Here is a 13,205-nt window from a genome sequence, read left to right on the forward strand (position 1 = left end):
AAACACAATCAAATATTCATGGCCAAGAATAGATTCAGGGTAATTGTCTCACCATGTGTTTGTCTGAGAGTGTGTCCTCACCTTGAGTTTCAGTGCGTTGAAGGTGTGTTTGGAGGAGCAGCTGAGCGGCCCCTCAGTGATAACCTCCACAGGGTAGAGCAGCTCGTGGCTGTGAGACTTCAGAGGACATCTCACCTCTAGTGTAGACTGGCTGACCACACTAGGACCATTATTCACCAGCTGACGCAAAGACACAAATTCACTTTCAACTTTTTTGCCTTGTTTGCTGTTTTTGCTGCACCGTCATCGAAAATAAAAATGAAAATTATAATAATTATAATTTTGGATGAAGTCAACAGAAGTGTTAGTATACTCACGTTTTAATTTACAACTGAAAACATATGTGAGAGCAGTAGGACATATGGGCGTACCTCATAGACCTGCTGCAGCTCAGGGCCGATGTCCTGCTCTTCCCTCAGACTCTGACTAACACTCCAGTTAGGAGGGGGAAAGATGACTTTGTCTGGGCGAGATACACTGCAACAGAAACATGAGGATTACGCAATTGTAAGAATGATTATATAATGTAATGATGTAGTGGAAGAGCTGGCATGAAGCCTCACCCTTGCAGAATGACGTCCGCCATAGTAGCCACCTCCAGGTCATACAGAACCACTTCACTCTCTGAGTTATTTGCATTTTTACTACAACAGACACAAGAGAAAGACAAACACATGTTTATTCATCGCCTTAAGAAATCATGTCATTAAGCACCAACCACCGGTGCTGAAAAATTAAGCCAACACAGAAGTGCCAAAGCTGCAGTTCTTCAAATGGTCACTCGAGGCTGGTTCAAAAACAGAGTCAGTCCCCATGGAGCACCATGACAAAACACCCAACTTTACAGCAGAAATAAAGATGTTGACATCCTGGTATAAAAGACAGTTTGGGTCTCTAGAGATATTTTCACTATTCATGACAGCTGAACAGAGTGAATATTAATATAACTCATCCATTTAAATTATATCAAGGCATAGTTCTGCATAATTAAGGGAAATGTGGGTGACAGGTGGGAACATTGATTCATTCAGCCTCAGCTCCATCCATGCATCCATCCACCTCTATGCCCAATTTTTTGTTATATTTGGGTCTGGACAAGGCACTGCCACAATGTCGTTGGACGGAGCCACCGGAGCCACCGGAGCTATTGGAGCCATCGGAGCCACCGGAGCTATTGGAGCCATCGGAGCCACCGGAGCCACCAGATAGCGCACATGAACCTGTCTCACCATACAGTGCTATACTGTCTGAAGTGATCTACCTTCGTATTTGGAGCTCAAACTGCACAGTGTTGTGAGTGTCCTTCAGTCTGGGCACAGTGAACCGCAGGCCAGCCCATAACTATAAAATGAGCCACAGAAAACAGAATACAATTACTTATAGGAACATGAGAAATACATATCATAAGAATGAAAGAGATGCTGTGCATTTGATTTAGTTCTGTGACTCTCAATACTTTCCTAATTTCCCTCCACAGCTTTCAGCAGATCTAAAAATGGCCTCTGCCCCTCATTGATATGTCCAGATAATTCTACAGGTGCCAATAAAATGCTTTTTTTCTCATGAAAGTTTGAATTATGTGTTGTATGTTTTATCAGGTCAATTCAATCACTTTTTGGGTTTGTGTATGAATCAGCTATGCCAGAACAACTTAATTGTGCTGAGACACAAAAAGTGAAAACGGCCAAAGACAACATGTGGGATTTGTTGGCTCTTACACTGGTACCAGACTTCATGGGGTTTCCCAGATCACACACCAGATAGCGGGTTTGGTTTTCTGCCTCATAGCTGCATGTGAGCTGAGTCAAGCTCTGGAGAGGACACAAAAACATAAAAAACTGTCAACTCTTGGATTATTAGATGACTAAACACATAACCTAAAATAGTGTCCCTTCTGTTTTTCTCAATATTTTTGTGGACAGACAAGGATTATGAAGTGGTTTTTTTAGCACATTTTTTAACTGTGTTTTCATTTTGCTCAGATGCTGATGGGAATATACACAAAGAGGGTTGTGGTACAGATGCTTTTTAGTGCTACTTTGTTGGAAACACAATTCAAATTATGAGCAAACATGCTATACTACGGAAGTCCTTGACGGTGATATTTAACATACATTTTATTTCTTCTGTTTTCTCATGATAACAAGATCATTTTGATCCATTTTTCCCTGATAACAAGATCCTTTTCCTACGTTTTCTCGTGATAATGAAATAATTATGATCCATTTTCTCGTTATAATGTGATCATTTTCCTTCGTTTTCCCAAGATAACAAGATGATTAATTTGCCGAGGAGTGCTGCATATTCATGACAACAATTCTCTGTTCGGTTCATCACTGCCACATATTGCACTGCTCTGATCTGTGCCACTTACTGGCTTCTTCTTCATAGAGATGTTGGCTGAGGCTGATGGGTATGGTAGTATTTTGAGCTATCATATTACACATTGTTTTCACATTGTCATTTCATACCCTTTATTGGAAATATATTGATTATAACTGCTTTATGTACCGAAGCATTAAAGGGTCATACATACATTTTATTTCCTCTATTTTCCCACGATAACGAAATTGTGATAACAAGATGATTTTTCTTTGATAGATAATGAGATAAACGTGATAGGCCTGAGATTTCTATCACACCTGATATGTCATGCCTTATAAAGACTTCTCATATCTGGAAGAACACTATAGACAACACTGACAGATGATTTCAGTTGGTTGTTTACTGTCATGAAATTGTAAAAACTTTAATCTGCATGTTTACTATATGTGCACATGGTAAAATTCCTCCCTGTACTGGTATTTATGTTGAAACCGATGTAGTTAATGAGGACATCAGGAGGAATTGTTGGGTCTATGTAAATCATAAATAGGTCACAGAGTGTGGTCTATACCTACTCTGTAAAGTGTCCTGAGATAACTTTTGTTATGATTTGGCACTATAAATAAAGTTGAATTGAATTGAATTGAATTGAATTGAATCAGGCTCACTCACACCTCTGATAAAGCTGAGGCCTTACTAACTTTCTTCTTAGATGACACACACTAATGTGAACATCATCTGTAACTAGACCTGCAAGTAGGGTCCAAGTCCCTCGTGCAACTCCGACCTGGCGTCCCGCAGAGGCTCTGCAATTCAGACCTGCAGGTCCATGGGCCCGACGCAAGTCACAGCTTGAACGAGGCACAGATTGTAGTTTGAAAAAGAAAGTGTAGGTATTTGAGTTAGTAGATATTGCATTTGTTCGCATAATGCATGCATTACTCCGTTTTGCATAACAGCCCCAGCTTGTGGCCGATTGATGTCAGATTATGCACAGACCTTCAGTACGTCTCGGGAAATAACTTTTCCAAGTTGTGTGATAATCAAAGAAACTACTTCAAAGTAAGGCACCACTCCCTGTTGTGACTACAGTGCACCAAGTCTTTCCTCTATAACTTTCATATTGTTTGGATTATGAAAAAATCTGTTGATAACTTTTAATCGTAGCGTTAGAAAGATTATGTTTGCAAACTTTTGTGCTGATCAGACTCTTAGCCTAAGACGAGTTCACAAAAGTAGGTTTGGAATATTTTTCACATATTTGTGTATTTTTCAATTTTGTGTAACAGCGCCAAGTAATTTCCGATTCATCCCAAATTTTGCACAGAGCCTGAGGTTTGATTTTATTCGGACTAATTAATGCAAAGATATACAGTACTTTCTGTTATGAGTACAACATAAAGGAAGTTGTTTCTTCATAAACATGTTTTGGACTATTTAAAGAGGAAAGAAAATGTATGTGTTATGTATGAGCGTATAGGGCTTCCGTACTATACATTGTTATACATAATAATATTATTTCTGGAATAAAAAAATAAGAGTAATTACTGGTACAGTTTAGGCTCAAATGTTATATAGTATATAGTTGTGTGCCTCACCACATTGTTGCGTGCTATCCCGCTGTAGTCGGCCTCTGGGGGAAGCACCACGTAGAGCTCTGCCTCGTATGCCCCCCCTTCTCCCTCATTCCTAGCGTTGAACGTCAGGCTCAAAGAGTTCTCATCACCCAGGTAAACCTCACCTCGGTCACTGAGAGAGGAGGACCACAAGCACAACCACAACAAGATTCGTTACTGATACTGAGACAAAACAGTCAAATCAAGGACCATAAAACCAAAAAAATTGAAAAAGAAAAAGTGGTATGTTTTTTTCTTAGATTCAGATTTTGCCTGTATTTGCGTGATTTATTCTATAGTTATTTAATGAGCATTGTTGGAGGGGGCCTGAGGCCTAAGATTTTCAGTGCCAGTGAATACTTACGTAATTGTTGTTGTGCACATGACAAATACAGAACTTTGAGCGTTGAAAGGGCCAGTTGTATCTACTGCAATCAAAATGACTGGAAACAGACTAGCAGAATGCTGTGCTCATTTGAAGTGACTTGGTGCAGGGCATGACCAAAATGTCCAAGAAGCAATTGTAAAAGTTAATGAAAAGCAGGGACATGGAGTCTTTCCACACAATGCATCTCTGTTTAAGACGGTCCCCAAAGGCCATTTTCTCCTGCATATCTGTTCACAACTGACCTGGGAAATGACCCAAATCTGATCACTGTGATTTGTCTCAGGAAACCCACCCCCACCTTACTCCATATGTTCATAGTGATGCCCCCTGTGTGCAAACACAGTTTCAGTGTAGTGAAAAATCCCCTTGACACTCTCCAACTCCAGCCCTCCCCCACAGCTTCACTTTGTGCAAGTAAATTCATGTTTCTATTGAGCAGAAAGAGGAGAAAGGAGTCTGGGAATCAGGGTTCTTCTTTCATTCCCCATTTCCTCCTACCCTCCCCCCGTCTTCAGAGGGTCTGAACGCAGTGACCCCTCGCTAAGACAACCACCAGATGACTTTAATTAGGCCCGGGCAAGTTAAGAGGAAGCAACACGGATACCCAAACACCAACACTCAGAAAATGCTAAGAACAGACAGAGCTCTGCAGCGTATGGTTGAGATCTTAACAACACTCAGTTTCAAATGTTGGGAAAATGCAAAAGTCCATCACAATGCTCATAAAGCATAATTGAAGCCAGAGGATAGAACTCAAACACCAGTGACCATGTTGTGAATGTTAAACATCCCACTCTCTGGGAGAAGGGAGATTCAGTTTTAGTTTTGTCACAGTGCTGAATCATTCCTGTTGGGTCCCGTGGCAATGACAAATGCAGATCTTTGATTTCCATGGGAGACATTTGTTGCACCGATTGTATGTCTGCAGCAAAGAGAAATCACATGGCCATGTAATGCAAAACACTCATCATAACAGAGCTGGCTGAGAGGAGCAAGTGTGTTGGCTTTGTGAACAGACTGAGGGATTTCCACATATTTGGCTGATGTCCATACACAAACAAGATACATGATTATTAACAAACACATGGGAATCTTTCCTCTATATCTGTTCTCCAGCGTAGGTTAGGAGCTGTAAACTATGTCTCATCGTCTTTGTCTTAAAGGCTCTGAGTCAATGAATCGTGTTTATTCCTGTGAATTTCATTCCTATGCTTATTTTCTTTCACTATCTTTCACCAGTCACTCACTGCTTATAGACAACCAAGGCAACAATACTTAGGCTTCAAGTTTTTCCTTATTAAAAGGCAGTGTGTATCCTTGAGGCTTAAAAAATATGTTTGATTGCATTTACTTCCTAAAAAAACATTTGAAAAACAGACTTTTTATATTTTTAAGCCTGCATAATGTTGTTGTGCAAGTCGTAATGATCAGTGGAATAAAATGGAACTGTCCGTAGAAATGTGCAACATTTTCTCATCAAAGGGTTCATATATGTTGTGGAAACGTATGCACAACAAATAATATGATATCTAATGAAATATGAATTTCTATAAGGTACATGTAGAAGGTGAATGAGGACACGTTATAAGTGATCTGACCTGGGACACATCATAGCACTACTGCTAGTCGTTAAGCCACATGGTGATCTTATACTGACTCCACAGCCTTACACCCAGCCTTCCTTCATCTATATAAGAGCTGTCCTAAGAAAATAATGAACTGTGGTGTGAATGTTTTCATTGTGTATATTGGGATACTTATGAGACCTTTAAAACCATGGATAACTGTGGTGACCTGGAAATCTTTGTTACTCCCCATGTCTCTTTAACTGTGGCTGTCAAATAAAGGCATTATTCTACAGTAATCATCAGAGACAACATGAGAAAACCACACAGTTTATTTTCATCAGCTATTTAAGGCATCCCTCATATTTGGATTGTCACTCCATAAGATTAACAACTGTGTTAGAGAATATCTGTTTCTTTGAAAAAGTAAAATGTGTACATGACACTCAGTGAGCTCAGAGATTTGTTACAAGTGCTGCTAACATTCGCATATAAGATGACACCATCTGCTGTTTAAATCAATTTTGGATGAGTTTAGCAAACATGGTGCCATGTTTTTTTCTGATGTGCACACAAAGTGCCTTGAATTTGCCACCGCTCTGATCTGTGCCACTTACTGGCTTCTTCTTCATAGAGATGTTGGCTGAGGCTCATGGGTATGGTAGTATTTTGAGCTGTCAAAACATGATTTGAAATGAGGGTTAGTGAAAGTTCACTCAGAAGGACTTCTTTGCTTCTCATTACCTCTCTCTCTCTCTCTCTCTCTGACTCTTTTACAACTTAATCAGATGACCATAAGCATTCACCCCTGCAGGTAATCCATCCAACCAAAATCGCTGTGGAACTGCGAAATGGTTCTCCCCTCTGCTGCTGTCGGTTGTCATTTCAGTGTAAAATCGTTGTGACTCTTCTCCACATTCACCTCCAGTTCTCATCACTTCCAGCGCCCAATTTTTACTTATAACATCAAAATTTCTGCTCCATATCACAGACTTCAGATCTTCAGGCATGTCCCTACATTCTTATACTTTATTCCTGTTGCTCATGCTCATGGCAACAACTCTACCCCCCTAAACATTTAATGACATCGAGTGGGCTCTAAAAGACTTGTACATTTCTAAACTTGATTACACTTTGAAATAAAGTCTCTCCTGAGTGAAATGATTAATGCTGGTGACCACAAAGCACAAGTTTGTTACAGGAGAAACCTGCAGTTCTATGTTGACTTACATTGAGGATATGATTTGAGAAAAATTAGGGAAAATACTTCACACCTGTACAATGTGTCCCATCTTGATTTTTTATTCTTTTGTTCCCTTGTGTGAACATATTATGCTATTATGTTTTGTTGTTTGTTTGAATCTGGTAAAGTAAAAGAACCGTGATTTCCTCTCACCCATAAACAGCCAGCTTGAGGTCAGGGACGCAGATGTTGTCCTCTCCACAATCGAGTTGAATCTGGGCCTGGGAAAGAAAGAGGGATAGCGATAAATGGAGGAAAGATGGAAGAGGGACGAGCGAGGGATGATTATGATGGGTGAAAGAGAGTGGTATCCGGGGAACAAAGTCCAAACGTATGGAGAGAGAAAAGCTTTTGAGGAATAGGATGTTTTCAGAAGCTAGAACACTAGAGTCATGATTTAATGAAAGGATAAGAGAGGATATAGACTATACATCTCCTCCATATTATGCAGAAAACAACCAGATGTCAAGAAGTTGTGTGAAAGCTGAATCCTTTCATATTTGCAGGATGAAAGTAATACATGCTTTACATGTGGGAATGAAGAAACAAAGAATAGAGAAAACATGGTGAAGGTTTAGGACAATGAAAGGATGATGAATTCGGTCTAAACAAGTATTACATTTTTGCGGAAAAGCCTCAATCACAAAGACTGAAAACCTCACATTTAGCAGAGAATAGGGCTTAATCTGCTCTTTTCGTGACAGAAGACTTGGTAAAAACCACAGTGAAAGATAAATGTAATTTGATTTGGCGGCATCCTCATCTCCACTGTCCCATCAGCTTCTTGCTTTATTCTCCTTTTCTGTCTCCACCATTTCTCTCATGTAGCTCCATGCGTCATTGTTGCCATAGCTTCATCTCTCCAACATATGGGAAACATTATATCTAAAAAGAATGCTACAGGCGGCAAAGAGAGCAGAGAGCTAGCCTGGCAATGGTTAACAGTGTCTCTGTGGAGATTCCTCATTCAAGTCCCTGTTGTTACATCCACTCAGGACCCAAGAGTCTATTGATCATTTAATGCCAAACAGACAGGAGCACACACACTCTGTTACAGGCTTACTTAGAGCAAGTGATGACTCTCTACTTATCTTCCCTAACCTCTAATCACTCTTCATCTAATTTTTCACTTTCATCTCTTCATCTTCCCATACGTTTGTGATCCATGTTTCCCTTCAGCTCTTAAAGGAACACACCCCACTGTTGGCCCGTTGGTCAACTTCCAGATACATAATGATGAAAACACAGGCATCAAAATCATACCTGTAGATCGCTGACTATGGCACATGATCAGCGACTGCTGGGCTTTTTCGATGGAAACTAGAAGAGGCACTCAGAGAGCACAGAGCCGAGGCTGTGCCCTATTATGATAACAAAAGTGATAAATAATGTGTGCATCCGTCCTGTGATTTGGATCTGCTCAACAAATCAAATTGTCAGATGTCACAGCCCCCTGCATTTGCTACAGATGCACAAGGCACCTTGAAAGTCTGTTTTTAAACCACCAAGCTTTCACCTGTAAACCCATCTTCTGCATAATTAAATGCTCAGAGCAAATGCTCCAGAAGTAAGATTAGGAAGTCTGTGTAGTGAGGAAGTCAGGGTGGTGGTAGATGGTCAAAATAAAACAGGAGACCGCGGTTTGTGTCCCGTTCATGTCCGGCATGTCCAGTGTGTCACTGTATTTAGAAACGCACTTGTTTCAACCCCAACCACTATCTTTTTTCATAGTTTTGTTTAAATTAACAATGTTATCCTCACGTTCACCGTGTTTAAAACAGCAGTCGCAGTGGAGCACTATAAGAATAATCTGACAGCAAGATATTAGAATACTCCCTACATTCAACTACATTCATGGAGAGAACCCTCGGGACACTTGGGAAAAGAGTAATATATTCCAGAGAAGTCATCATTTAAGTTTACAAATGTGACTAATAGTGTGAATAATGTCAACTGTAGGTGTGGTCACAATTGAGTTCTGTTGCACTATGACCACACACCTCACAAAATAAAACATTTAACAGCTTCATAGCAGCAAAACCATCGCCCTGGGCCCAGACTGTAGTTTAGGAAATCCGGAAGTGATGCAGCAGTAACATTGTGGATGAACAAACCTCCTTGAGCAGAAATGAATAAAGAGCATCTTTTGAATGGCATGTTCAGCTTCAAAGGTCTGCCGGACTGTTCTCTGGACAAGACCAAAGTTATCTGCATTTACTGTCCATGTCAACTGAGTCACCACCAGAGTACATTGAGTCTCAAATACCACTTGTTGAAACAGAGTTACAAGGGGTAGGGGATGAAAATCTACCCCTAGGAAATGGGACACCCCTTCAAACGCGTTACATCATTACGTAAGGCTTTACATAAGCAGACGCGACATGTTTTTGCCGGAGATTCAACGTGCCGTCCTCAGCTGTTTTGGCTTGCGTGGGCTATCGGCATCCTCTTGTGCTTGTCTGCAAGAGAAGACTTTCAGAAAACGAAAATGTCTTTAAAGCCTAGGATTGCTGGTGGACCAATTTATGGTATGTAGAATCAACTGCAAAAAAGTTTTGTAGTTTGCCTGGCTACACAACATGCTAACTAATGCATGTGTGTTATTAGTTTCTCTGGATTCTAAATAATAATGAATAATATCTCCTAGCCCTCCATTTGGATTGTTGGTCTGGAAAATCTCAGTTTGGAGGGCAAACTAGCCTTCTCCCCCCTTAGCCCTATCCCTCGATGCCAGAGAGAATTGAGACACCCTACTGCTACATGTGAACGTGCAAAACCAAGGGGTTTTGGGCTAAGGGGCCCGAAAAAATTCAAATCCACTCATTAAATGCATGCATACAACTGGAGGGAAAGAGCAGAAAGTACATGCTAAACTAGTGTATGCTAAAGAGCCTATAGTGTCGCTCTGCACAATGTAAGCTGAAGTGTTAGTATTAAGCATCAGGCCCAAAGTCTACTGGGAACATGGGTGATGTTCTTCTCACTTGAGTCCTTTCACATTAATAGAAGGGAGAAAACAACAGATGCAATTCACAGTGTTGCCTTTAAGATTTCTTGGCTGAAAGGTTGGTGTATTCTGTTAAAAACAAGAAACTCATATGTCCACATCACACTCATTTTACCTTATATTACTCACATAAACATGTGCACGTTTTCAGGCTCTGGCTCTGGCCTGGTGGAGCAGACCACTAGCAATATATATAAACAAACCACAACCAGATGTGTGAGAGCTGAGCGCCGCCCCGACCAAATAGACCTGATGGTCCTCCTTCTGTGTTTTTGCAGAGCCATGACTCGCCAGTCCTCCATAAACCTTCTAACTCCTCATATAGCAAACAAAAAGCTCTACCAATGGAGACCTGAGCGCAGTAATGAGCTCCTGCTCCACCAGGGCTGACCCTGAACTTCTAACCATATGGGGTTCGGCACTATAGAGGGGCCATTTGATGTTTTAAAATGGTGGCTTGTAACCTCTGTCCTTGCCATTCAAATAAATGTCCTGCATGCAAAATGTAAACAGCGAGATGAGCTGTGGTATGGAGGGTGAAGTTAAAGTAGAACAGAGAACCACTGTGTATGTAAACACCATGTGGACACTAGTTTAGATAGTTTGATAAAGTTTTGTTCATCATCTGTTATGCTCTCTCTCCTCTGGTCATCATCGTGGTGATCAATCATCTGTTTGGTTCATAACAGGCGAGGCATAGAGCCATGTAAGTGGTATCTAGATGTTTGTAGTGGTAAGGCAATATGCAGAGAGAGCTTAAAACTCTGCACTTTTATAACAGTGCTTTGTGGATTTCCATCCAGAATATTTCTCACATCACTTTTGCCCAGAATGCGTTGTAAATTCTAAAAAAAAACAAACACAGGTATAATTTTAATAAAAGGGTAAAAATACAAAGATAGCAATACATGAAATTGGTTTTACCTACAGGTGATATTGAACTCGCGTAAATTACCTTGAACTTTTGAATTTAACACATTTAATAGTATCTTTAAAGTGATTTTTTTTCAAACATGTAAGAAGGAATGAAATAAGCAATATCATCAAACCCTAACTCTAACTAGGGCTGGGTGATATGGTGATACATACAGTAGGGTTAGGGTTAGTTATGTAGACCTAGGTTATGGTTAAAACAATGTTAAAATGTCTATTGTTTATATCATGATGTAAGTGTTATTATATATATATATATATATATATATATATATATATATATATATATATATACATGTGCTATTATATATATATATATATATATATATATATATATATATATATATATATATATATATATATATATTATAATATTTATGTCATCTTGATGAAACTTTAAATTTGAATCCTTGTTACGTTTATTTTGCACTAAAGTTTTTAATAAAACGAGAAAATTCTAACAGTACTTTTCATTTGTCAAGTATTTCATTAACAAAGGAGTATATAAAAATAGGCTATTGTAAAAAATAAACTATTTATTTATGAAATTACCTATATTTGGATAGAAGATTTTGGCCATATCGTCCAGCCCTAATCAACAGCCAAGATTACTGACACGATATCTCACATCATAGTAACACAACAGTTTCACAGTTAGAGCAGGTGATAAAAACGTGTCACTGTGAACAGAGCGTAAAGAAATACCAGTAATGGTGGGAAGTAATACATATTTAGGTGCATATGTCCATTACCACTACTGAAGTGGGCTTAAAGTTCTTTTTTTGTATTATGAGTTAATAAACATACCTTCTGCTCTATGTGTTGTTCTGTGTCAAAGTTCAGGACTGGTCTGAGGCCATGCTGATCTACTGGGGCATGAGGATCCAGACTGAAGTTAAGGCTGATGAAAATGGGAGAGAGTTTGTCCCGAAACTCCTCCTCGCCCTGTAACAGAGAAAGATGCAACTATGTGAATGACACTGATCCATGTGCTGTCTGTCATCTCTGAGAATTAATAAGCTTTGTCTGGTGTATTCATGTCTGTCCTAAATGTTGTGAAACAGGCTGACACTTCCGACGAGGGGCAAAAGTGGTTAGACAGTTAGGAATGTGTCATCAGGGCGGGGATTTCAAACCTTTTGTGAAACCCTGTTCCTAAGAAATGCACAAAAAAAATAAATCAAAAGCAGATGTTACAGCAACTACTGGCCTCAATGTAGGATTTAGTCTGTTGGAAGTTTCTCTAAGGAGTGACATGAACTCTGTAGCCACAATCATGTAGTCCCTTCAAAGAAGGAGTAAAAGAAAGAAACGGTGTACAGATACGTGTTGACTGACAGGTCTACTCAAACCATCTCTTAACCTGTCAAAGAGCAAAGTGCTCTGATCATTATGTCCTTACAATAAACATCTGCACTTCACTTTGATCAGGTCACCACTGAGTGATGAGAAGATTGGTACTGTAGTTTCCTCTTAAATAACACTTCAAACAGCAACTTCAAACCCTGTTTATTAGGAAATGACTTTACCCTTAATGCAATTTAATGACATTCACCTGGTGCTGCAGGTGCAACATTTGCTCTGATTTGATGGCTCAAAGAAAAACCAGCGGGGCTCTGATTCCTGAGGGCCAACATTAAAGTGTAATTCCGGCGTATTTGCATTCCGTAGGTCTTTTTCGGCATGAATATACATCAATTAAGCCATCTGTCTAGAGTCCTGGATGTCTTATGCTAAAGGAGTTTATTTATATTTGATCAAGGAGAACAGAAGAGTCATCAGCACAAATACTGCGAGTGCATGAGTCCACCTCGATTCTGAGGCTCATACAGCAAAGCTCAGATTATTTTTCTAGAAAGGAAGGCCGAGACAGCAAAGGGGAGATTTGTTAATATCAAGCCCCCACCACAGCAACTTCCTGGATGATCCAATCAGGAAGTGCCAAAAACTGCACAATAGAGCAATTTGTCATTGAATCCCATGTTACACAGGCCGTTTTCACAGCACAATTAAACCTATTTAAGGCAAATAACTGTGTATGTTTAGTTCATATCTCCATGACAACACT

The 13,205-nt window shown here is 39.8% G+C and overlaps 1 protein-coding gene across 2 annotated transcripts in view; it reads right to left on the bottom strand.

The window, feature by feature from the left end:
* The window catches only part of LOC310965707 (integrin alpha-5-like), a 55,863-nt gene that overhangs the window by 6,214 nt on the left and 36,444 nt on the right, over window positions 1–13,205 (bottom strand). For both annotated transcript variants that reach the window (XM_083939444.1, XM_083939445.1), the window contains exons 18-25: window positions 11,945–12,082; window positions 7,351–7,418; window positions 3,984–4,134; window positions 1,779–1,871; window positions 1,322–1,401; window positions 624–704; window positions 432–537; window positions 82–240 (exon numbers count right to left, since the gene is read on the bottom strand). In XM_083939444.1, coding sequence (XP_083795570.1) covers window positions 82–240; window positions 432–537; window positions 624–704; window positions 1,322–1,401; window positions 1,779–1,871; window positions 3,984–4,134; window positions 7,351–7,418; window positions 11,945–12,082 — 876 coding nt within the window. The remainder of the gene's footprint in view (window positions 1–81; window positions 241–431; window positions 538–623; window positions 705–1,321; window positions 1,402–1,778; window positions 1,872–3,983; window positions 4,135–7,350; window positions 7,419–11,944; window positions 12,083–13,205) is intronic.

The sequence above is a fragment of the Echiichthys vipera genome (assembly GCF_963691815.1).
Source record: "Echiichthys vipera genome assembly, chromosome: X".
NCBI lineage: Eukaryota > Metazoa > Chordata > Actinopteri > Perciformes > Trachinidae > Echiichthys > Echiichthys vipera.